The following is a 26,951-nucleotide window of genomic DNA, read 5'->3' as shown; positions in this document are numbered from 1 at the left end:
TAAGGAATTGATCACAGGCAATGAATAGCTGAATGGAGAACCTTTAAAGGTCATAAATCTGAGGTTACATCTATAGTATATATGAGCAACTCGATTTTGTAACCAGTCTAGCAAATCCTGAGAGAGATGGCTGGAATTGGAGGATAGGAATACTTGGTAGATGCTATCAACAAATGGGTCCTCATTGGCATTTTCTCTGGGATATGAAGGAAAAGTGTCAGGTTGATGTTATCTAGAATTCAAAGGAGAAGAGGTTTGGGATCCTATCTGGGAAGAGAGCTTGCCTATTAAAATGGATTTTTTTCTTTCTGGTCTGGTTTTCTTTCTTTTTTTTTTTTTTTTTTTCCTTTTTTTACATTTCTTAAAGGTTAATAAAACTGCCTTCTCATTCTCTTATGGAATATTAAGAAGAAGAACACGAGCATTAGAATTCTAACATACTGTCTGATGGAAATAAACATTTAAGTATAAGGTTTATGTGTGTATATACATAGATGTCTTTGACAAAGGTCAGAAGAGGTGAAATGTTAGGTCTCATGCAGCCATTTTCACCTATAACCCAGGTCTCGAATAAGATTAACTTCCCACAAAGCCTCAATCCATTACTCTTCCAAAAGAGGTCCCTTCCCCATCCAATTACTCCTTGCTGCCTATTGTTGAGAACATCTGTAGGCTTGTCGATTCCATACCTTGGGTCCCTGGCTAACCGGAATGACTGATCAGGAACCTGCTATCTGGCATGAAATCTAATTGTCTTTGATGGTCTACTTTTCCAGATTTGTTTATAAACTGGAAAAATCTGCAAATTGCAGGCCATCTGTACATAACACTATGCTAATAGATGCGGGCATCCTGCAAATCCATAAGCTCATTACGTCTAAGTAACTAGTTTCTTCACACACTCCTAACTGGGATTATCCATCTATACCAAATAAGGAGAAGCATGTGAAGAATTGTTTCTCTGAGGGGTGAATGCCTCCAGTAACCTTCTGCACTGGTAAGCCTCTCTGTCAAAGAGATGACCTCTTAGCACGAGGTCATTTGACTTTAGTGATACAAATGTCCCTTAGCCTCAAGGTAGTCAATGTATTGATCCCATAATGCTAATTTGAAAATTTGTGTGGCTTTCGTTAAGTGCATAATTAGGGCCCTCCAGCGCTGGCAAGCTCTTGCAAAATAATCTGACTCAATATTTATGCCCTTATGATACTTGTCAGACATTTCTCTGAGAAAGCGTTGAGAGTGGCCTCTGATACATCTGAACCATAACATGTTAGAATGATGGGGGAGGCAGAGTTAATGAAATAGAATGAACTTGAGTGACGGAGATTGAACTCCTCTTTGTGGTAATGAGCACGAGGGGCCAGAAAGCTGGTGTGTATGTATGGAGAAGAGGGAGTGAGTCTAGTTCATGAATATATTTTGTTTGGCTCTCACAATATATTTTGAGGCATCAGGTTAGAATCAAGAAATAATACATGAGTGAGGCACCTGGGTGGCTCAGTCAGTTGTGTGTCTGACTGCCGCTCAGGTCATGATCTCATGGTTCATGGATTCGAGCCCCACGTCCCTGTCTGGGATTCTCTCTCTGCATCTCTCTCTACCCCTCTGCCCCTCTTTCAAAATAAATAACTTTTTAAAAAATCTTTAAAAAAAAAAAAAAGAAAGAAGTAATACATTAGAATATACATCCCCATTTTCCCCTCAAAATTTGAAGCCCTGGTTACACTGGTTGCAACAGTCTGAACGTGACTGGTGGCTGCCCCTTTCCTTGGGTCATGTAATCTACATTTTGTCATAAATGGCCACCACTTCCCCATACATCCTGACACTGAGACGGAATACTCCAGAAATTTGACCTCTACTGTGATACATTAAAAGCAAGAGATTTTTTTTTTAATTTTTCTCTTTTTAAAATTTTTTTTTTAATGTTTATTTATTTCTGAGACAGAGAGAGACACAGCATGAGTGGGGGAGGGGCAGAGAGAGAGGGAGACACAAAATCAGAAGCAGGCTCCAGTCTCTGAGCTGTCATCCCAGAGCCCGATGCGGGGCTCGAACTCACAAACCGTGAGATCATGACCTGAACCAAAGTCGGTTGCTCAACCAACTGAGCCACCCAGGCACCCCTTAATTTTTTAATGTTTATTTGTGTGTGTGTGTGTGTGTGTGTGTGTGAGAGAGAGAGAGAGAGAGAGAGAGAGAGAGAGAGAGAGGAGGTAGGGGCAGACAGAGAGGGAGACACAGCATGCTAAGCAGGCTCCAGGCTCTGAGATTTCAGCATAGAACCCAACGCGGGGCTCGAACCCATGAGCTCTGAGATCATGACCTGAGCCAAAGTTGGACGCTTAATTGACCGAACCACTCAGACACCCCAAAAGCAAGAGATTTTTAAGCAACAATGAGGTCATTGTCATTTTTACTGCACTCGTTTTATTATTATTTTTTTAATACCCATGTCTCTCCCTAAAGTGGGAAAACAAAAGGAGACAGAAAGAAATAACATTTTTTAAGACAAATGAGCATGAGCTCATCCCTTTGTGGAAATGAAGAACAGCCCCTTGTCTTTAATATGCAAGCAATGCGCATGGATGTCTTGCACCCAGGGCCACTTCAGTAATTTATGTTCCCTCCTTGGCCCCTAGGAACATTTGAGTTTGCAACTTCTGGTGTAGGGAGTGCTTTTTCTATCTTATTTATTAAACTATTCTCCATTTAGGAGCACTTAGCTCATCAAAAATGTTTTAAAATTTCTTTAAGTGACAAAAGCATAAATCCAAAAGCAATTTGTCATTTTTATAAGCCCGGAAAACACCAAACTGATTTCCTCATAAAGATCCTGCCGTCCGTTTAATGGATAAACTATTAGTTTACAGATAAAAAACGGGCCCACAGTTAGAAGTGTACTAATGCACTGCTTATTTATAAACATAATTGGATTGAGGGACCTCAGTCATGACACCATAAACACTAAGTACACCACAACGTGTAAATGTAACTATGATCCCTAATTCATCCTTTGTCAGTGTTTTTCAAGCTATGACGTGGGGAGTCCCAGCAGCAGACCATTGTATACGTCCATAGTACATGTGGGTGGGTGGGTGGGTAGGGGGTCGATTGTATGGGGGGTTCAACTTATATGGTGGTACACTGAACATCTCTACAGGGCATGATTGTAGTAGGGAAGGACATGAATGATCTCTCCTGGAGTTCTGCAAACAGTGATCTGGGAATGGCCATGGTAAAACAGCTAAGGGTCCCTCACATCTGTGGCTCTTCATTAGTTATAAGAAATTTCCTTATCTATTTTTCATCTTGTGCTTTCATATTTCATAGGAGCATTGAACTGAGGAAACATTCCAGGGTTAAATATAAATTTGAAAACCACTGTGCCACATGGTAATTAAATGAGACTTTTTTTAAGCTAACGTGATTTTTTTTCAGATCACTAAATAGCTTTTCGTTGAATGTGCCACAATTAACCACCAGGAAGAAAAGAACGGTTACCTGTAGTGTTCTCCTAAAGCACCTGTAAACACACTACATTTTCTTCCAGTCATTTTTTTTAAGTATATGTATGTTTGTTTTATAACTTTGTGGTAACACTAAACATCTAATTTTGACTCTTCATATATGAGGAGCTTTTTCTGTTTTCACTAGTTAAAATCATGACTTTTCATGTCTATGTAACATGAAATCATGTTTTTGAATCATAATTAATTTAAACAAAGTTCTATTTGATGTGTGGCTTTGGCACACGTTTTTCTTTTTTCCTCTTCCTTCCCTCTCCCCCTCCCTCCCTTTCTCCACCAAAAACAATTTATGGTGTTTAAATCCTTGTTTGTACAGAGATGGAGGGAGGCAGACCATAAGAGACTCTAAAATACAGAGAACAGACTGAGGGTAGATGGGGGGGGGGGCGGGGAAGAGCGGAGAATGGGTGATGGGTATTGAGGAGGGCACGTATTGGGATGAGCACTGGGTGTTGTATGTAAGCGATGAACCACAGGAATCTACCCCCAAAACCAAGAGTACACCTTACACACTGTATGTTACCAATTTGACGATTATATTAAAAAGAAAGAAAGAAAGAAAATTTACAATAATGAGGAAAAATAAATAACTAAATCCTCATTTGTAGCCCCAATACTTTCCTAGTAAATTCCTGGGATCATAATAATGAGAACATATAAAGCATTACTATCTTTAAGATTATCAGATGGAGGGATGCTTGGGTGGCTCAGTTGGTTAAGCATCCAACTCTTGCTTTCAGCTCAGGTCATGATCTCGTGGCTTCGTGAGTTTGAGCCCTGTGTTGGGCTCATTGCTGACAGTAGGGAGCCTGCTTGAGGTTCTCTCTCTCCCTCTCTCTCTGCCCTTCCCCCACTCATACTATCTCTGTCTCTCCCCAAATAAATAAACAAACTTAAAAAAAAAAAAAGACTATCAGATGGAGATAAATATTAGGAAGAAGATTGAAGTGGACAGGGCGAGCAGTAGAGAGGAGAGGGGGGTTGCTATAATAAAAAGGACTGTTAGGCAAGACCTGAGGAGGTAACTTTGCTCTGAGACCTGAATGGAAAGTGAGATTGAGCCATGGGGTGCCTGTGGGAAAGCCCTTCCAGGCAAAGGAATCCGCACATGTTAAGGCCCTGAGTTGGGAACTTGCTTTGAGCATTCTAGGACATGAAGGATTTCAGTAGGGCTGGAGTAGAGTGAGCAGGGGCTACTTGGGGATTCTGAGGTGGAGAACTGATTGGGGGGCCAGACTGAGAAGGACTTTGTTAGCCTTGGTGTAAGGATTTGCGATTTTGTTCTAAGTGGGATTCAAGGCCATTGAAAGATTTAGACCCAGAAAGTGACATGATCTGATCCCTTTGTGGACAATCAACTGTGGAGGCAAGTATGGAAGCAGCAGACAGCCCAGGTAGAGGCTGCTACTGAAAGGGGTTGCTAAGAAAGGGGATAATGGTAGAGAAACAATAGCAGAAATGCCCCCTTCTCTGCAAGGTGAGCAAAGATCAAACCACAAAAATAAAAACTATATGTATGTGTGTGTCTATGTACGTGTGTATAATTTTACTCTTTGGCATTTTGGTAGGAAAACTTCATTACATTGTCTAACTTTTCTATTAGTTGTGTAGGATAATTACTCAATTTCTAATTGCCATGTATCTCTTTTTTCCTTTATCTTTATGCTGTATGACCAAGGATGGAAATACAGGAAAAAAAGGAAAAATACAGAAAAAAAAAGGAAAAAAATCCTTTTTACCAAGGAAAAAATTTTTTATCAATTTATGAGAGCTCGAGCTATGGAGATTAAGGTTCCTCGGATCATATTTTTTCCTTTCTTCCAGACTTTTAGCAAATATTTTCCTAGTCTGTTGGCTATTTACTTTTGTGTATGGTTTATTTTTATATAAGTTTTCAATTTGAAGCCAAACGTCTACTTGGTTATAGTGGTTTTAATTTCCTCTGAGCTGAAATTCCTTCAGGAAGGCTTTCTTTGATGGGGTACCTGGATGGCTCAGTCGGTTGTGAATCCAACATCAGCTTAGGGCATAATCTCGGGATTCGTGAGTTCAAGCCCTGCATTGGGCTCTGTGCTGACAGCTCGGAGCCTAGAGCCTGCTTCAGATTCTGTGTCCCCCTCTCTCTCTGCCCATCCCCCACTTGTGCTCTGTCTCTCCCTCTCAAAAATAAATAAATGTTATTATTAAAAAAAAAAAAAAAAGGCTTTCTTTTATTTTCAGGTGCTGGGACTCCTTTGGTTTTGGTCTCCAGAGCCCTTTCTGGCTGTTTACTCTCTGGAAGTAATTTGCTTATGGGTCAGATTTGCCCAACATACTGACCAGCTATTTGTGGGGATCTCTGGTAAATGAAGATGTGGGTGGGGGCATGAGGGAGCAGCTTTCTAGGTACCACAGATAGCAAGAGTAAGGCAATTAGCAATCAGAAAACCAGGCAGTTTACACTCAGAGTTTCTGAACTAGGAGAGTAGAGTGGAACAGAAGCTCCCAGACCTAATTTAAGCGGACCAGTTTGTTCTTTCCAGTGTCATAGCCATGATGGCGATTTTAAAAGTCCATTGCTCTTGGCCTTACAGTAAGCATTTCATCCCAGACATTGGTGACAGTGTTACTCCCAGCTCTTATTTTCTGGTGGCGATATAGATTGACTTCTTTATTTCCATCTTACCCATTAACCATAAGATCCATGTAAGAAGAGGCAATGAGGGTTTTGTTGATCTCATTTTACCCAATTCTCAAGACCACCTCTGACATTCAGTGCGTGTTTGAATATTCATCAGATAACTAAATGAATGACTGCAAAATAGGAGTGTCAGTGGGTAATGGAGGGCATTTTGCCACAGACTGGTGGTCAGGTGTGTTTTAAAATCCATTCCACTGTCCTGCTTTGTCACACTGAGCAGTGCTTTTGGGCTTGGAGTCATTATTAGCACCTTCCCATCCAGGCTGGAACATGGCTGAGCCCTCCAGGAACTCCTGGGGGCGGTGATCAGGATTTCTTCTTTACTTCATGGTTGGCCCTGCACCACATTCCTTTTTCATCCCCTCTTGATAGTAAAAGCTGTTCTGAGACTTCTTTTGGCTGTTGTGTGCCATTTTATTTTCTAAAATTGACCTCTTCGAGGGTAGCTTTTGGATGGTGATGATTTTAGGTATTCTAAACTCTCATTAATGGAGCGGTACTTGGGGTAAATTTCATTATAAAGATCATAATCGGTTTTCTTCTTTCTTTTTAATGTTTATTTTTGAGAGAGAGACAGAGACAGAGCATGAATGGGGGAGGGGCAGAGAGAGAGGGAGACACAAAATCCAAAGCAGGCTCCAGGCTCCAAGCTGTCAGCATAGAGCCAGTGCGGGGCTCCAACTCATGAACCGCTAGATCGTGACCTGAGCCAAAGTCAGAAGCTTAACCGACTGAGCCACCCAGGCGCCCCATAATAGGTTTTCTTATGACAGGTAAATCCCTTTTTATTAGAGACTGACAACAAATTGTTCTACAACTGTTGCCCCTTGTTTATTGGTAAATTAGAATTCTTTGGATTTAAACAGGAATGAGGTATCTTTTTATTTTTTTTTTTAATATTCATTTTTGAGAGCAAGGGAATGTGAGCGGGGATGGAGCAGAGAGAGAGGGGACAGAGGATCTGAAGCAGGCTCTGTGCCGACACCAGAGTGCCTGATGCAGGGCTCAAACCCACAAACAGTGAGTGAGATCATTACCTGAGCCAAAGTCGGACGCTCAACTGACTGAGCCTCGCAGACACCCAGGAATGAGGCATCTTACACTAAAACCAACTTTCAGTTATCTTCACCAGTGGTGGGCAGGGTATGATGCAAAGTCCCCCAGTGCATATGCTTCCTTCTGTGTGATGTCTCTTTGGTGTAGCCACCGCTCTTGCTTTCTGGGTTAAATTATGGTTATAATGCGTCTGTTCAATGTCTGTGTATATACCACATGCTGGTAGCTGGAGCTAAATGTTTATTGTCAAATGAGATACATGTAGTGCTACCAAGATGACACTAGGAAGTGGAGATGTTTGGATGTGGAAGCAGAGGACAGAATGAGGAAGGAAGGCGGTTTGTTCTGGGTGAAACTGGCTTGCCTGATAAAATAGGGACACTAAGTGTGGAACACCCCAGCTGGGCGAGGATGAGGGGCTAGAGGAGCAGTAGGTTCCATCTGTGTCTTCTCTAGGTGCTGAAGGAAAGTGAAGGGGTAGTATGACTGCCCCAATTAAACGTCGATGCAGAAAAAGCAAATCCTTGTGAGTGCGGATTTGACCCGATAGGATCAGCCCACCTGCCTTTCTCCATCCAATTTTTCCTAGTCGCCATTGCATTCTCATCATTTGACCTGGAAATAGCTCTCCTCCTGCCTCTACCCTGAGCCTCACGGGCAAATAACCTGTCAACCATGCTTACCATGGCAGTTCTATTAATTTCACTGTTAGCCATAAGTCTAGCCTCTGAATGAACACAAAAAGGACTAGAATGGACTGAATATGATAATTAAAGTCAAGTGATTTGGACTCATTAGATTATGGTTAATACTATAATTATCAAATATCTATAGTGTATATCTTCCTGGCCTTCATCATATCCGTTATAGGACTGCTAATATACCGTCCCCACCTAATATCATCCCTTCTGTGCCTAGAAGGGAAGATATCATCATCTAGGCATAGAAGGGATGATATTATCTCTATCATAATAACTGTAGTAATGTTAAATAATCACTTTATACTAGTTAGTATAACACCAAGGGTAGGATAAAAGTGGAACTAGAAAGGGGAAAACAGGTTATCCAGGAGTGATCCAGAGAAAATAAATCAAGATGGAAGTAGCTTGTGCCCAGAGGGTATTAAAAATCCTCTCCTCCAGAAGAGAGGCTGGGCATTAAATGTGCCGGGCATCTAACCCACTGTCTGTTGCATCATTGAAAGAGTAACGCAATTGATCACCAAAGAAATGTATCTCCAAAACTAGAGAACACTGAGATTTGAATTTAATTGCCTGTGATTGCCCAAATGTGTATTACATTGGCCTTTTATACATTATCACACCTTTCTTAAAATTTGTTCAAATGCAAACATGGACATGAAACCTTGTCTGACAGCATAATATCCTCTCAGCACAAAGTACAAGTTCTGCATGGATGTGTTGATTTTGTGAGCTGCATTTTGGGCTTGTTATAGACACATAGTCATTACCATCAGAGTTTGCACTAAGATGAAATATAATGAAATGACCTAATTGTAGTCACCTCTTTTCTCTCTTCCACCGCGTTTCTTAAAAATGGGTCAAAGTCAGTAGGTATTTATGTTCCTTTCCTGCCTCCAGTTTATTAACTTGAGTGTTCATTTCCTGAATATACCAAATTTGCTAAATAAAAGGGATGGGAAATGGAATAAAGAGAAATAAAAAATCACTGCTGTGGCTCTAGAGGTTAGGAACGTCTCTCCCTCCCATACGCCGGAACTACCCACCTTCCAATTCCAGAAAAGAGGTTTGTTGGGTTTTTTGCTTGTTTTGTTTTGTTTACAAATGACTGGTAAAGTGAACATTCCTTTCTTCTTATAGGTGGAATGGTTGAAAAATGAGGAGCCCATTGACTCCGAGCAAGATGAAAACATCGATACCAGGGCTGACCACAACCTCATCATCCGGCAGGCGCGCCTCTCCGACTCCGGCAATTACACCTGCATGGCAGCCAACATCGTGGCCAAGAGGAGGAGCCTGTCAGCCACGGTGGTGGTTTATGGTAAGACCAGCCCAAACGCCAGGAATGGATAGGGAGGACGGAAAGCAAAGTAGAGGGATTTCAGTGTGTAGAGCTGAAAGGACTTCAGGGGTCATCCACTACTCTGCTCTCTCCTGCCTCTCCCATTTGGTAGGTGAGAACACGTCCCTATTGCTAGTACTGTGTTTGCTCTCACCTCCAGTATGGGACGTCCACGAGATAGTGACACTCCCGATCCCTCCGACAGTGACATTTCCGATCCCTGTCTTTTAAAACTAATCTTAAAAGTTTCTTTTCTCCCACTGTGTTTATATTTGAAAAGAATTGAGGTGGGCAACTTCTGCTTCCCAGCCCTCCCAAACCCAGCATCCACCCCCAGCCTCCCCAGACCTGCTGTGGGCAGTTTTCTCTCCTGGCATAGGAAATGCCTCAAAAGCACACATCACTATTTGCTGAATGTCTCAGGTGTTACATTAAAAAACAAAACAAAACAAAACAAAACTTCCCGGCTATTTAAGTAAAGTCATTCCCCTCCACAGTCGAAGAGTCCTGGGATTGGGTTTTGAAGCATTTTAAGTAATAGAAATTCAAATGCTGATATTTTCTGCCTGTACTCTAGATTTTCAAGTGCTTTAGAGATAGGTTGATGAATTCATCCTATTTTTCCTAATTCCCCACAAAGAAAATCCTGTGTCCCTCTTGTGTCAGATGAGTAGACTGAGGGACAGAGATGAGGTAAGCCCCACTGTTGCCCCATGATCGAGTGGCCAGTGTGGGTCTGCAGGGTCTCTTGGTCCCTGGATGCCAAACTCACAACACCTTGGCACAGTGGCTAGCACATAGTAGGCAATCAGTAAAAACCTCTCTCCTTTTTTTCTCCCCTCCCCATTTTTCTCTCTCAGTGAATGGAGGCTGGTCTTCCTGGACAGAGTGGTCAGCCTGCAATGTTCGCTGTGGTAGAGGATGGCAGAAACGTTCCCGGACCTGCACCAACCCAGCTCCTCTCAATGGTGGGGCCTTTTGTGAGGGAATGTCAGTGCAGAAAATAACGTGCACTTCTCTTTGTCCTGGTGAGATATGTGTAGATTCCCTTTTCCCTTCTCATCCACCAACACGATTAAGCTGGTGTGAAGCACTGAATATAACCTTCCTTCCCAAAGTTATCCTCTCCCACGTTCTCAGAATGCAGCCTTTGTCCAAAGTGCTAATGTGGAACTCACTATAATAGCAAGAACGTGGGTGAAATACCTCCACTGGGGGACATATATATAGATGATCCTGGACACTCACCATCAGTAAGCCATCATGCTCTGAAGTGTCTCTTTACTAGCCGTGTTTGGTGGGGTGAGCCATCTGCTTCTCTCCTTGGGTTCTCCCATCTGATGGCACAATAACTAGCAGGGATTGAGTTGTCTGTGAGCACAAAGCAGGTAGCGGACATCTGACCCTTTATCATCAATTACCAATCAACTCACCTTATCAGCTTTGTATTTGTTGACAGTAAAACCAGCAGAGATTGTACAGTATCACAGGGTTGCTATTTTGCATTTGGCCTATGTTTGCCTTCCTTTCTGAATGGACACTTCCTTTACCAAATATGGCTTTTATAAGCTCTTTTGTTCATCTCTTCCTGGCTCTAGCCCAATTTATACAATGAGGAGTAGATGAGATGGAGATGACTTTCTTTATGGAAAGCATGTCCTCCCACTTAGAAACAAATTGATCCTAGGCCTCCCGTGCATTATAAAACATTAACTCCAAGGATGCTAGGCTAGAGCCTCGGGTCTTTAAAATTTCAGATCTACTTCCACTGAAAGCTAAGCTGAGGCTCTCACCAACAGCTTATTCCTGGAGTTTCCTTCCAAACTCCTATTCAGTCAACATTTATTGAGTGCTTACTATGTGCCAGGTACTGTGCAAGCTACTTTTATAAATGCGATGTCATTTAACTCTGTGTTGTGAGTTTTCTTATCCCCCAGTTGACAGAAATAGTAAAGTAAGTCAAAGGGATTGCTGAGGAGCCAATAAGTGAACACAATCAAGACAAGTTCTTGGACATTTTGCTTTCAAGTTCAGTATTTTTTTTTTTTTTGTTACCCTATTCTTGACTAATTGCTCTCGATTAAAAATTGCACGATCTTAACCCACATAAGCATGGTTGGACTATTCCTAGGAGGTAAAGGGACAATTGCCTCAAACAGCTGCCATTATCTCTAGGGTCAATTTTTAGTGGAATTAAAATTAGTTTGTTCGTTTCTACATACAGCAGCAATCCATGACCCATGAAATTCTATTTATGTTAAGTCCTGGTATCTTGGGGCTTTGACTGACCTGTTTTACTTTAATACTGTCAAAATACATATAGGTTTAACTTTTTATTGTTTAGGGCTTTTTAGGGCTTAAAGATAGTTCCTACTACTGTCTAGTTCTAAACTGTCGACCCACAAGGAAGCGGCGATTACTAGTGGTTACTGCACATACTTTACCCGTCCATCTAAGACACAGTTGGGCATGAAAGACTGAGAATGGAATGGGTAATGACATTATTAGCCAATCCAAGAGCACTGATAATGCGAATGCTTGCCTAAATTCAGTAACTGGTCTCCTGAAGTAGCAAGAGAATTACACCACCGCTTTTGTTAGCCTCCGTCTTTAGGAAGGAAATCACGGAGAAAAGATAAGCAGAATTATTGTTTTTTATGGTGGTGGTGATTTCTTTAAAATCCAGCTTTAAGGACAACAGCAGTCCTGGGGTGAGTCTCCTGACAGCTGCCCGATTCATTCTAACAAGGCTTCCATTTGTTTCCCTTAAAGTGGATGGGAGCTGGGAAGTATGGAGTGAATGGTCAGTCTGCAGCCCAGAGTGCGAGCATTTGCGGATCCGGGAGTGCACGGCACCACCCCCAAGAAACGGGGGCAAATTCTGTGAAGGGCTCAGCCAGGAATCTGAAAACTGCACAGATGGTCTCTGCATTCTAGGTAACACCTTCTGCTTCACATCTTCAATGTTTGTCCACAATATGAAAGGAAACATGGTGACCATTCATTTGCTTAAATATGTTAGCAGAAAGCAAAGTCATTTGCCAAGAGCAAAAAGGAAATGAGTGAAAAGAGTAGAAACGTAGGCAAATACATTTGTAGTAGAGATGGGGTCATTTTAAATATTTTCTCACTGGAACTTCCATAAGCAAGTGTACTTATTAATTGAACCAGTAATGTTTTTAGAGAACTCATTTAAGAAAATGTTTAAAATTACCTTTTAGATTAGCAATGCTTTTAGTACCCACCATTTTTAAGTTTGATGAAATTCTGTTACTGATCACCATATGCTTTTATTTCTTCCAAGAGTTTCACCGCACCATAAAGCATTTATAATATATATATGCATATATGTAAAGGGGTGTGTGTATGTTTGTGTGTGTATATGTATAATTTTAATAATCGCCAGAGACCATGGTTCTATGGCCCAGGACATGTGTTGTGACTGTTACCTTACAAATGGAGGGAAAAAAAACGACACTTGCAAAGATGGGTGACTTTGCATCAAAATAGAATGTTGGGTTCAAAACTCCCAAGCTTTGCTTGGTTCCTGAGGTTATACTATTACCGTCTGCGAGTGACAGTCTGCCTGAGTAAGACAGTATGGGAAGATCGAGTCATCACATAGACAAGTTTTAATTTGGTGCTGTCCCTTACTAGCTTTGTGACTTGAACAAATCACCTAACTGCTTAACTCCTTTATGTGAGTACTGAAAACTTGATTACTGTCAAGGCTCAATGAGAAAAGAATATACATGAATATTTCATGGCACAGAGTAGGTGCTCAGTAAATATTAATCCCTTTTTCACTTGCCTACTCAGATGAGCTACTTGGTTTCGCTGAGGCCCTTAAAAAACAAGAGATTCAGGACACGTGTTCTCTGGAACTAAATAGCTGTCTTGGAAAATAGCTGGCAAAAAATAATATAGCTCAGTAGTTTGTCATCTTTTCAGGAATATGTGTTGCTTTTTATTTGGAAACATGACAGTATGAAGGGATTATCTAAGCTGGATTTATTTTTCTGCATCAATATGACTGGATAGCCTTGAAAGCCAGCATATTCAAACATGCTAACTGTTGTATTTTCACAATAAATCTAGATGGCTAAAACATTAGTTAAAAGGATAATACGTTGAAGTGACCACTTACTGATAGCCCATAGCGCCTTCATTTTCTCAGTGCAAGTGCTGAGGACCCTAAATGTGTCAGATATACCGCAGAGACTGTGACAGAAGACGACCTCGCCACCAGTTTCTGTGATGGCAGGGCCATGCTCTCTAATATTCCAACCATCTGCCTTCCTCAGAAGGCCATCTCTCTTCCAAAATGTAAGGAAACTTAACACAAACAATAGCATGAAGTTTAAGGAAATGTGTTTTTGACCACCCTTGACCACCACATTTTTTCTGAAACACTTTTGAGGTGTGACTTTTTTTTTTTTTTTTTAACACGGAGCCATATATTTTGATACAATGAGGCCTGCAAATCTTGGCTGTGTTCTAAGAAACCATCAACAATATAACTATTTGGCTACTGGCTGAATTTTAGATGATCATGATAATAATCTTCTTTATTCATCATCGTTTGGATTAACACCTGGGGAAAATCTGAGGCTATCAGGCTTCAACCATAGTTGACTAAAACTTAAGTCTTAGAGGTACTAATGGAAGAAGACAGACGATGGTTAGCCCTTAAGGTAAGAAAGAATGATCAAATATGTGAATGCTACTTATCCCCACTTGTACTGTGGTACACAGGCATTTGTCACTGGAGTAAGAGTTCTGTTCAGGGCCAAAAGGAGTTCCCAGCACTGCAAGTGTACTAGGTCAGCCTAGATCTCAAGTCTAAAATTGGAGAGCTGTTTTAAGGTTTATATATACATAAGGTGTATGTGTGTGTGTGTATATATATATATATATACACACACACACATACACACACACACACACACTTATACAGAAGTATACTTATATCTATCTATCTATCTATATATGATATATATTAATTATTTATAAGGAAATGGCTCATGTGATTATGAAAGCTGGCAAGTCCAAAATCTTTAGGGCCCAAGTGTCTATGCAAAGACTGTTTGGCAGGAGAATTCTCTTACTCAGGGGACGGTTATGCCTGAAACGGCTTGGACGAGGCCCACCCACATCATGGGGGATGCTCTGCTTTTCTCCGTCTGCCAGTGTAAACGTTGGTTTCATCTGAAAACGCTCTCACAGAATGATTTTCAACCAGATATTTGGGTACCCGATGACCTAGTCGAGTTGACACATAGGCATATGTGCTTGTGAAGTTCCAAAGCTTAGCTCTTTCCTTAGAGCCAGCCATGGCCATAGTTCTGGCAGTTGTTCTAGGCAGTTTGTTAGTAAACTGAACGAACCTCTCTGTGGATCTCGGCCACGTATGGTTTTAGTCACACGTGTGTAATTCAATGGCTGTTCGGTATCCATTTTTCTGTAGTGGAAATAAACTAGAGGACAAGGAAGTTTGGACTATGTGTGGCACTGGAGCCAAGATCTCTGTTAAATCCCTCCATGAATTTAAAATGCTGTGTGAGCCTTTCCTCTCTCTCTCTCCATTCCTCTATTTCCTTTCCTCCTGAAGCATGGTTTTTCTAGCATCCTTTGGTTCCCTAGTACGCATATTGAGATGTCTGTCAGATATGATCAGAGACCCTTGATGGCAACAGTGACTCAGCTTTTTGAGGGAAAAAGAGTGAAGCCTATGAAACCATGGAGGTGTATGAGGTCTGTTTTAACATCAGTGGGAAAGGGATGTGTTTGTAAGAGCCCAACAGCAGAACACGTTCTGCCCTTTTAGACAGAGAACGGCTACCAATACCAACAGAAATGAATTACATTTTACCATCTCTGCAGGAAGCGATGAACCGCAGTCTGGTTAAATAGTGCCAACATCACTGCACTTGTCACTGGTACTCCGCCAAAGTGCTCTTGCTAAAACTAGCTGCATCGGGATAGTGCTCCAATGAAGGCTGGGTTTGATTAAAATAGCAGTGGGCGACAGCTTTATGGGAGCAAGAGCTTTGTGAAGGATCTAGGTCATGTTATAATTTGGGAATTTCCATCCTAATTTTTTTCCTTTTGTGCCAAACATGACCCTGAAGCAGTGCCTCAATTCCTAACTTCTTTTGGTGGTTTAACAATGACATTGCTTGACTCTCGGATGACCTACAATTCTTAGATTTTATTTAGCTTTGAACAGAATAGCTGGATTTCCTTGGTTGTCCCCGAGGGTTGCATTTCTCCTGGAAATGCAGCCGCCAGCTCTGAATGATCGCTTTAATATTTGGGTGTGATTGTTGCTTGGTCAGTTGTGACTGGAGCACAGAACCTCAGTGTTCTGCTATCACAGATGGCCACACCTAAATGCTCTCCCCAAGAAAATAAATGCCCCAAGACTAGTGAGAATAAGATTCGGCAGTCTTTGCCAATAACAGTCCAAGGATCGAAATTACAAGCTAAACTAAACATCTAACGCTTTTATGCCAGAACATTTATCTTCCAGAAAGATAATTATGTGGTATGATTGTCAAGAAACTTTTCTAAGCTTAAAAACCAGAGTCAGGTAGTTTTCTGACCACTGCCCTTTCTACTTGCTGTGAACCTAGTGGCTTCTATCCTCTGAGGATCACAGCCAGGGGTCAATAGCAGGTGCATGCCTCATTGACAAGAACAGAAGGGTGAAATTGGTGGGGTGTTCAGCCTGAAGCTGAGGAATAAGAGAAGGCCGCTCCCTCTCCCTTTATTCTAGCAGATATAAAACTAAGGGCTGCGGTTTGAGAAGATTAAATCAGTCTGCTTCAGAGGGGATTAGTTACCTAGATGTGTCATGAGACTGAAGCCAGAGAAATGCCACAGGGGTCTGAAGGAGAGAGGAAATCTTTGAGGCTGAGCTACCTGATAGCTAATCCATCCTTGTCAAGATGTAATATAGGTCAGTTCAACATCCACAGTTCAACAACCAAAATATCAGTTGAATGCTGGTTTGTTCTCATTTCTGATGGGTACATTGATAAGAGAAGGCTGAATAGGCAGTTGGGAAACTAAATCAAGGGTAAAGACATCTATACAATAGCAGGTTCCAATCAACATCCCCAGGCTACATCTAATAATCTAACCACATTGTCTATTGAATGATCTACTTAAATGACCTAAAGGAAACACCTGAAAAGGAGAGCCTGTAATCACATCAAAGTAAAGGTTGCCTTGGTAAGCATTTTCTCTTGGACACTCTAAGCATCATGGTTATCCATTACAGTGATTACCTGGGTCCCTTCCCTGTCTTTCCTGGGGCACCGAAGAAGACAATTTTCATTCTGGTTTAGCTCAGTGCATCTATTGCAACCCTTTCTGCTGGTGGTTTACAGGATGCCTACTTCTTGTACATAGGGTTATAAAGGGCAAGTTTCCGTTTACCAAAGCAAAATCCGTCCTTTCCTTTCTCTGGGTAAAGGAGTCAGGAATACCTGCTTGACTCATTCTTAAATGTTTTGTTGGGTAAGTTCATATTTCAGAGCCAGCTGTACAGCACAATTGCTTAATTATAGCATAAACTCTGCATAGCAAAATGAAAATGGCAACAGCAGGATAGCATGCTAGTGCAAAGCATTCTTAAGTTGTCATGCAGTTTACTACTGCTTGCTAATCCTCCCAAGTAGTTTTAATATTAAAAACCCATTTCCATTCCATTGATAGTACATAGTAGGTGCTCCTTTTTCCACAAAGATTTTTCCTAGAAATACCCAACAGCCGTCTTTCTGAGTAACAGTTGATCAATTCAGAGTTGCCATCATGGACACTGCATGGCAGAAATGGATATAATATTGCAGACCCACGGGAGTAATAAGAATGTAGATTTGGACACATATGGTATCATTAGCAGCTCAGCAACAATCTCTCCCCCATGCCCCAATAAACACTTTCCCATTATGGGACCCAATCACAAAGCCTGTGAGTCACAAGCTTTAATGAGACAGAGTGGAGTGGCTCATGACTAAAGTTTCCATTGTGCTTAATTAAAAAGGAAATAAAGCAGAGGTATCGCAATACTCGTGTTTAAATGAAAGCATTTTTTTTTTTTTTTACTTGTACAAGGCTAAAACTGTCATTTTTTTTTTTTTTTTTTTGTGCCATGCCCTGAGTGGAATGGAGCATAAAGAGGATAAAGAATAAACCATATTCAGCAAATTACCACAAAATCTCTCCCCTTTGTCATCCACCCACTGTAGACTTCTCTACTTGTAGCCTTGTTAATAAAAAAGATAAAGACATTGGATCGTTTTTTGAACGTAATCCTCCTTCCAAGTAAGGACTGGCTTTCATCCACTGGTCTGTGACAGATGTGTATTTCATAAGTTATTGAAAATCTATGTCCCTCCTTATCAACCAGCTCTGAAACACTTAAGATGCCTTTTCCTATCCAGGAAATTCCGTCACCACTTTCTCTTTACTTCCTCATAGACCCGGGTGCTCTACCTACACTGTCATGACAGACGAATCTAGGGAAGAATTTCTCTCTCAGCTCATTGAAATCAAGGCAATTATTGTGCCCATCTCTCTCTTCCATCCACTGTTTCCTATTCCTATCCACTCCCTGCCCACATATTTCAATATGTCCTTTTATACTAGGCTTACGTTCTTTTGGTGGAATTGGACAGAATGTGCTAAGTCGTGCTTCAGAAACATGATCTCTGGAAGACTGTTTATCTCAGGCACATCTTGTTAACTTTGTTCATTTTATGAGCAGAATTGAAATAAAACACCTCCACTGTAAATAGGAAGGACTTTAAAATTAAATTTGGGCAGCTGGAGAGCAGGATACATTACCTCCTGATCATATTACTTAGATTGGAAAAAACAAAAACCCAAGAAAAGTAAACAGACAAATAAGAACAGATCCCCATGACAATGTGAACTCAAGACAGCCCATTAGAAAGCTTAAAAGCATTTCTTAAGGAAGTGAAATGTCAGCTGTAGAACCAGAGTGTTGATGGGAACACATGTCTATTACAAAGAAGAGAGAAATATTTTGTAGATACCATACCCAGGAAGCACAGGGAAGGCATCAGTAGGAAGGTACAGAAGTTGAGCTCAAGGGCGGGGTTGGCTGGCCCAGGATGAGGCTTACTAGATCTAGCATTCAGAGCAAAGACTGACTAGCTTTCAAAGGTCCTCTGTGATTCTGAGTTGACACTGGTTATTCTCTCTCTCTTTTTTAAAGATTATTTAATTTCGAGAGAGAGAGAGCAAGGAAGGGATAGAGACCGAAGGAGAGAGAAAACCCTAGGCAGACTCTGCACAGAGCCTGACGCAGGGCTCAAACTCATGAACAGTGAGATCATGGCCTGAGCCAAAACCAAGAGTCGGACGCTTAACCAACTGATCTACCCAGACACCCTGATTATTCTCTTTTTGAAAGGTTAGAAACGGACCTGGACCTAGAAATGAATGAGCTGAGCCTTAAGGATTCGACCATTCATCCCATAGATGAAGAATCAAAGCTCTGGGGTCAGATTGCTTGAGTTTGAATTGTTTTTGCAATCCTATGACCAAGTTTCTTAACTTCTCTAAGCCTAAATTTATTCATCTATAAGATAAAAGTTCTAATAGTGCCTATTAGAAAGGGTTCTTTTTGAGGAGGAAATTATTCAAGCAAGGCATTTAGCATCCATAGTAAGCACTCCATTTGAGTAAATAATTATTCTGTGTGTATGTGTGTGTGTGAGTGTGTGTATGTTCTAGTAAAGGGATTCCTGTGGCAGAAAAAGTATGTTTTCCATATTCTGCAAAGTATTGACACTGTGATGCTTTAGATACTTTCTTAAAACATTCCTTAATGCATCTGATGAATATAGTGTATCTAACGAAATAAAAGGTACTTGTCAGGAAAATTTTTAAGAGACACAAATTGTGTTCTTTATACCAGCCAGTTCTGATTCATAGTTGTTGGAAAACAGAGTTTAGAAATCAGGCTGATTCGTAAGACTTTGTGTCAAACCGAAGTTTCAATATCCTTTCTCAGAACTTCTGAGTGGCTGAACAAATAGCTCTTGATCTGCCAATCATCTTTTGCAGGTGGGATTTGGTCCCATAGGAGACAGGTGATTTATGAGGTCCCAGCTAGTATTAAAAATTGTATGATTCTCACCACTAATTAAAAGTCACTCAAGGGGAAGGCCACAGAGAGGGACCTGGGTGATCCCCAAGGGAGATTATATAGGTTTCCTTCATGCTATAAAATACACATGTTCTGACCACCTCATCAGAATATCCATTTTTTAAAATTTTTTTAATGTTTATTATTTGAGAAAGAGAGCAAGCAGGGGAGGGGCAGAGAGAGAGGGAGACACAGAATCCAAAGCAGGCTCCAGGCTCTGAGCTGCCAGCACAGAGCCCGACGCGGGGCTCAAACCCACAGACCCCTGCGAGATCATGACCTGAGCCGAAGTCGGCCGCCTAACTGACTGAGCCACCCATGTGCCCCCAGAAAATCCACTTTTATAAAGCAAGTCCTCATGTCTCCAACACAAATTCAAAACTTCTTTTTCTCTGGAAAAAAAATTCAACATACACATTATTATACTGTATAGCAACCTACAGTTTCCAGTATTACCCATCTGTTGCCAGTCATTCTAGATTAATGGTATTTGTTACCCGTCTGGTACCTCCCTGATTGTACATTCCCACATCTGAAAATTAGCAATTTTGCCATATTTTCCCATACTTAAAAAAATGCTTATTAGATTTGGTTGTCAGTAACTATGGATATCCAAGTTCCTTTTTGGAAGTTCTCCCAAATTAGGCTTTCTGCATATAAAACAAACTATGTCCATTTCATTAGTTCTGAGAATCCAGATTCTGCATTTGCAGTATATCTAATCAGGATTCAACAGTACACAACCCTGGGTAAGAAATATTAGTCTAGACTAGAGAAAGATTTAATGCCTGAGATCATAGAGTGGTCCAGCTATAAAAGAAATGGCAAGAACCCAATCAAGGAAGTGATTTAAAACTGAGTAAAGGATTCAGCGGCCTCTGGGGTGTACTGAGCAAAGTGAATTAATAGAGAGGAAACCTCTTTGTGTTGATCCTACCATTTCTCCTTAAATTACAAATGCATGTGTCTCTTCAAGATCATGGAGAAAGGCGGTACCTAAAATGAAGATATTAACATCATCAATAGACATCAACATCACCCTGGCCTTCCCCTCTCTCCAGAGAAGTGTCAGTATTACAGTAAGAAACAAACCTGGCTTTGCGCACATGTGTTTGGCAGAGGACAGTGTTAGTGCTCAGTGGAATGGAAAATTGCCATGATCATTTAGAAAGAGACCATGGGGTAGCAAAAAGGGCTCTGCACCAGGAATCAGGAGTCCTGGGTCTTAGTTCAGTTGCTTCGTTAACTAACGCTTGACCTTGAGCAAATCTCTCCAGATCCTGTGCCTTGTATGTTCATATCTATTAAAAAGAGCAAGTTGGGCAAGATGATTTCTAGGTTTCATCCCGCTAAACAAACAAACAAACAAACATGAAATTATTATATCTTAAAAGTAGCTTGCATATATATGTGTATGCATATATATTTTATAGGTTATTTTGAATAACATAGTTAATACATGTGTACATGTAAAATATGAAAATAACACCACTGATATGTCAGTGCTTTCAGACATTTGCTTTTTAGCCAATTTTGAGGAGTAATTTTAATTCGTTCCCACCCAAAATTAACCATTTGGACAATTATTATGCAGCATGAGGAAGGACAACTTTTAGATTAAAAAAACAAAACAAAACATAAAACCATGCTAGTCTTACCTAGGAAATGAATCATCACATTAGGCCTTTAGCATTCCATTTCAATCCCTTCATTGAGAAACTACACTATCCTAGGAATCTGTACAGACTGTAGGAAATTTATGGACCCTGATTTTGTATTCAACAAAAACTTGGATAAGTATTCAACAAATACTATATTCCATTTACTGTTCTAGGAACTTAGAATAGGTGGAAAACACATAAATAGACCTTACATGCAAGTAGCTCAATCTATAATGTAGGTAAGGTAGCTTCGGGACTGATGAAGCTTAAAAAAAAATGTACAAGTCAAAGGGTTCATCATAATTTCTCTTTAAGCAATTTTTTTAAAAACTTGTTTTTTAATGTTTATTTATTTTTGAGACAGAGAGAGACAAAGCATGAATGGGGGAGGGTCAGAGAGAGAGGGAAACACAGAATCCGAAGCAGGCTCCAGGCTCTGAGTTGTCAGCACAGAGCCCGACGCGGGGCTCGAACCCACAGACCGTGAGATCATGACCTGAGCCGAAGTCGGAGGCTCAACTAACTGAGCCACCCAGGCGCCCCTAAAAAACTTTTAAGTGCTATTAACTTAAGTAATCTCTACACCCAACGTGGGGCTCAAACTCACAACCCCAGAATCAAGAGTTGCACGCTCTTCCAACTGAGCCAGCCAGGCACCCCTCTTTAAGCAATTTTTTTTTAAGCCAAGACTGATATCCTTTGTATTTCAGTGGCTAAGTATTTTCTTAGCAATTGTAAATAGTCATTATAATAACCACCCTTCTGAATCTTACCATCCCCATCTATTCCCTACCCAGACTTTCCTATGATCCAGCAACAAAAGGGACAAGTCTAGACACATTGGAAGCCACCATGACCCTATGTCAAGTCTGGATTTTCTTTTTTTTTTTTTTTTAAGTTTATTTATTTTGAGAGAGAGAGAGAGAGAGAGAGAGCGTGTGTGTGTGTGTGCGTGCACGCACTTGTGTGTAAATTGGGGAGGGGCAGAAAGGGAGACAGAGGATCTGAAGCAGGTTCTGTGCTGACCACAGAGAGCCCAATGCAGAGCTTAAACTCACAAACTGTGAGATCATGACCTGAGCCCAAAGTCCAGATGCTTAACTAGCTGAGCCACCCAGATGCCCTAAAAGCTGTTAGATTTTTAAAGAATTTGGGTATCACTTGTACCATAAGGTTAAAAAAGTAATCCTCTGGATGTTAATCAATAAATGATTTCCTTAATTCCTTAAATTATATAATCTAATCATTGTTTAGTTTTGAACGTGTATGTATTTCTATTGTGGTTGGAAGGGAGGGAGTCAAAGCAAATTAATTTATTGGATAGAAAAAGGATTTTAATAGACAATTTTCCTTGGAGCAGAGTTAGAAACATTGCATTTTATCACTTTGAGACCAATTTCTGATGAAGTCTTTGTGGACCCGTTCTTAAAAGTGTTTGCAGTGACCCAAGAGCATAGATTACTCTGTTAATCTATCAGAGAAAGAAACCAACACATAAAGAACCAGTGAGAATGGATAGAACTTTGTAATAGAGATGGTATGAATTCTAGAAATCCAAATGATTTAGCTCAAAAATGAAATATGCAAATGTTCCTTGTGAACGTTGAGACCCTGACTTGTCTCAGTTTAGGATATGCAAAGGACATTCCTATAGAGAGACCTTGGATTTGAAAGGGGGGGATCTTCTATCTCCTGATGCACACTAATCGTGTTGTGACTGAGGGGCAATTCTGGAAAGTCATTGTCATCAGAAGTGACACCCATAAGTTCCCTGTTGTAGTAACTGCCTGACTTCCCCTAATTAACATGATGGGACAAGGGTGGGAGGGATTCATGAGGAACCAAAAATTGAAGTAATGTGCATCGTAAATCCGCCCTCTAAAGAGTAATTTCTGAGCAGGAGCTTTGAAACATGAACAAAAAGAAAAATACAATAAGGAAATTAAAAACTAAAGAGAGTAAAAACTGAAGGTGTGATATGTTTTATGCTCTTTGGGTTTTTCTGTGGTTTTGATCATTGGAAGCATTTGAGAAACACAAGAGCTGGTGGTGATGTGTCTGTGGGTTCTACTGCCTAAAGGAACTTTCAGCACCGAGAGGAGAAGAGAATAGAATTCCCACTTGTCATCTTCAGGGTCTGCCTGACATATTCAATCACAGTGGTGTTGCCAATGCAAAGCAGGCCTTGTGTTTATCTAATTATCTGCCAGAGCTGATACAAGGCAGATTGACCAGGCCCTGGGATTTCCTGCAGCCTTGGATAGCATTCAGAGAGCATAACACTGGTCCTTAATTATTTCTAGTTATGAGGGAGAGGGAAAGCAGGAATTAATGAAACACATTGGTAATCAATAATGGCAATTTCTTTTCTACCAATCAGTAAATAATCAAGCAAATAACTTTTAATTTCATTTTTCCTGTTTTTTTCTTGCTGTGATTCTCTGGTTGCTGTGCCACTTATTCATGAGCTAATCATTTAAATATGATTTATATGTTAGGGACCCATAACTGACACTGATTAAAAAGTATGAAATATATCAAATGAACAGTTCTGAAGTAATACATTTGAAAAAAAATCCACATTGTATATAGTTTTAAGGAACCCCTAGCACAATGAGCTCTATGAATTCATGACCCTGAGATCAAGTCTCATGCTCTACCGACTAAGCCAGCCAGGCACCTCCTCCCCGACATCGTATTGTAGTGACTATAAGTAAGATAAACTATCCAGAGAGGTGAGACATTCCTGTGAGCCAAGTCAGGACCAAAAAGTTCATGAAGGAGTCAGAAACTTGTATATGCCTTGGAAACAGGATATCTTTATATAGGAGGGAGAGGGGCATCCCATGGAAGGCAATATGGTGGGCAACGGCACTGAGGTGAGCCTGAAGAATTCAGGGATCAATCAGACTAGAGCTTGGATTTGTGTTGAGGTGCTACAGAAACTAAGTCATTTTTGAGATGATGGGACCAGTTCCTAGAAGACTGGAAAGGCAGGCAGAGCAGTTGGCTATGACTTGCAGGCAATGTGGAATCATCGTAGACCCTCCTGTGTGCCGATGCTAGAGAATGATTTCAATGAATAAAAGAATAGAGAATGGGCAAGAAAAAAGACTGACTATTCTACCGACTTCAGAATCTGCTCTTAAATACTTTAAGATTACAAAGAATATGGAGAGTCAAAACAATCAACACATATCTTTTTTGTTGGGCAGGGGAGGATGATGAAAAGGATTTCAAAGCATAGGACCTATGAAGGAAATAATAATAAAAATGGTCTTTGGAGATGAAAAAAGTGGGACATGACTGGTTTAGTGAAATTAAAGAATGGTAATAATCACTAACTATAGTGACATATGTAAATTACTGCCTTGGAGGAGAGTTGCTGTCTGGGCTCACTGTCCTGGTGGGTATTTAGTCATACTGAGTGGGCTCTGTGCCTGAATTAAAAAAAAAAAAAAAAAAATTGGGACATAGACTCTGGTATCAAACATACCTGTGTAGTCTTTAAAAGGCATAGGAGCGGATTTCAGATAATCACCCACAGGTTTTGAGGAACAGTCTCTTGCCCAGTCTGTGAGTTGGAGTTGAAACCATCTGTCCTCATGTCCAATGTCTCCTCAGGCCTGCTCTCTTTACAACCCTAGGGTATGGACTAGGCTATACGTAGCTGGCCACACTTGTTTCCTAGCAGAGAAAGGATAAGGGTGGGTGTGGGTGGGAAGGGAGGGGTACAGCTATAAATAGCTTCTAAGAACAATGGATACCATGGAAATGCTTTGGGAGCATCTCCTATTACAAAGGAAGCAAGAGAAGTAGAGAAGAGAAAGAAATGAATCATTTCCAAAAATGAAAATATAGATTGTCCTTTTTCACTTTTTCTTGTATATAAATATGTATACTTCTATAAACACACACACACAGCACAAAGGCAGATTGCAAAACAATATATAAAAGACTACTCCAGGGGCGCCTGGGTGGTGCAGTCGGTTAAGCGTCCGACTTCAGCCAGGTCACGATCTCGCGGTCCATGAGTTCGAGCCCCGCATCAGGCTCTGGGCTGATGGCTCAGGGCCTGGAGCCTGTTTCCGATTCTGTGTCTCCCTCTCTCTCTGCCCCTCCCCCGTTCATGCTCTGTCTCTCTCTGTCCCAAAAATAAATAAACGTTGGAAAAAAAAAAAAAAAAGACTACTCCATGTCTTTATAGTAAAAGTGATCAATTAGTATTGATCTTCCATAGTTTCCTGCAAATATATATGTATATACATATGCATGCATAAATCTTAAGGGTGGAAAAAGCCTGCACTTTGTATATATAACTTAATATTAATGATAGTTATCTCTTGGTGTGGAATTATGGGTTGGGTTTTGTGTGTGTGTGTGTGTATACACACACACACACACATTTATTATTTATTTGGATACACTGTATAGCGACTGTGTAAATATTAAAAATGATTTTTAAAGAAAACATGACAATTTAAGATATACTTCTGCATTTTTCACTTGCAAATACACACAATCATTATAAGACTGAATTATAATGACATCAATTTCCATTTACCCAGAAGGTACCTCTCGGTGCATAAGTTAGACCCTAGGCGAATTAGTGATTCTCCCAAACTACAACTCAGCTGCCACTCGCTCAGAATTATATTTCTCTGCCTGCAAGATACAGAAGGGATGCTTCTGGGTCCATGTGTATACTACAGCTAGCCCAGAGCTTCTCAGGGAGGCAATGACTAACTGAAGTTGGGTACATACAGCCCCAGATTTGTGGCCAGGAAGTGGTGTGCACTCGGTAATCACAAAAACACAGATCCCAGTTAGTCATAAGGTCTTGGACTGGGGCCCAGGTATGGATATTTGTTTAAAAAGCTCCCCAGGTGACTCTAGTGTGCAGCCAACATCAAGAACCATGGCCCTAATGGATTAATTTACTAAGGGGTTATTTGAATATGGCCTTCGAGAGAGGTAAAACAAAAGCAGAGAGGATGTGGTTGACCAGGGCCAAGGGGATGCATGGCCCTAGGCCTTGTGAAAATATGATTTTGCAGACAGAATAAAAGAACATGGAGTGTGGGGTGGGCAGTTCTTTCAAAAGATAGTGAATGGTGAATGGGTAGCCCTCTCCCTCAAGTTCACGGTAGAATAATCTCTGATCAGATATTTCAAACTGGGGAAAATGTTTAATGGTAGCAACTTGTTGTCAGGATACTGGTATCTCACAAAATCCGGCGGAACCCAATTTTGATGCTGATGCCAGGGTACTGAAGTTCTCTTGGCACCAGAGGCTTCCAGACTTTTCCATTAGAGAATACACACTGACCCACTAGAGAATACACAAATCCCACAGTAGAGCAGTGGCCCTTTGAATCATTTTACTCTGCTTTGGGAACTCATTCCACATGGATTTCTGTGGAACTTCTTCGGTGGTTTTCTGTAGATTTATAGTGGGCCAAAGCTAGGGACCCCGCAGGGATCAATCTTCTGGTCATTGCCTTTCTTTTTTCCTACCAGGAACCTGATAGGTTTCATAAAGCAGAGACTAGGACTTGGACACAAGTTTCTTAACTCCCTTCAAGTACTCCTGAAATTCACTACTATTTCTGATTTGGAGATATGACTTGCCTCCCAGTACTGGCATAAAGGGTCATGTTTTTACTCTGAACCAGTGATAGTGTTGATTTTATTCATAGTGTGTTGAAATTATATTATTTATTGATATGGATCACGTGCTAACCCTAAGCTATTGGCTTTGTATTTATCATGTTTAATCTCAGTAGCAATGTTCA

At 40.8% G+C, this 26,951-nt stretch overlaps 1 protein-coding gene across 13 annotated transcripts in view; it reads left to right on the top strand.

The window, feature by feature from the left end:
* UNC5D (unc-5 netrin receptor D) overlaps nt 1-26,951 on the top strand; it is a 569,825-nt gene that overhangs the window by 436,865 nt on the left and 106,009 nt on the right. For 8 of the 13 annotated variants that reach the window (XM_045460948.1, XM_045460925.1, XM_045460936.1 and 5 more), the window contains exons 5-7: nt 9,111-9,291; nt 10,173-10,340; nt 12,085-12,249. In XM_045460948.1, the coding sequence (XP_045316904.1) occupies nt 9,111-9,291; nt 10,173-10,340; nt 12,085-12,249 (514 nt within the window). The remainder of the gene's footprint in view (nt 1-9,110; nt 9,292-10,172; nt 10,341-12,084; nt 12,250-26,951) is intronic. The other 5 variants (XM_045460993.1, XM_045460959.1, XM_045460984.1 and 2 more) reach the window with 2 other exon arrangements.

The sequence above is a fragment of the Leopardus geoffroyi genome, chromosome B1 (assembly GCF_018350155.1).
Source record: "Leopardus geoffroyi isolate Oge1 chromosome B1, O.geoffroyi_Oge1_pat1.0, whole genome shotgun sequence".
NCBI classification, from domain to species: Eukaryota; Metazoa; Chordata; class Mammalia; order Carnivora; family Felidae; genus Leopardus; species Leopardus geoffroyi.
The sequence above is the reverse complement of the archived record's forward strand: the minus strand, read 5'-3'. Positions and strand labels throughout refer to the sequence as shown.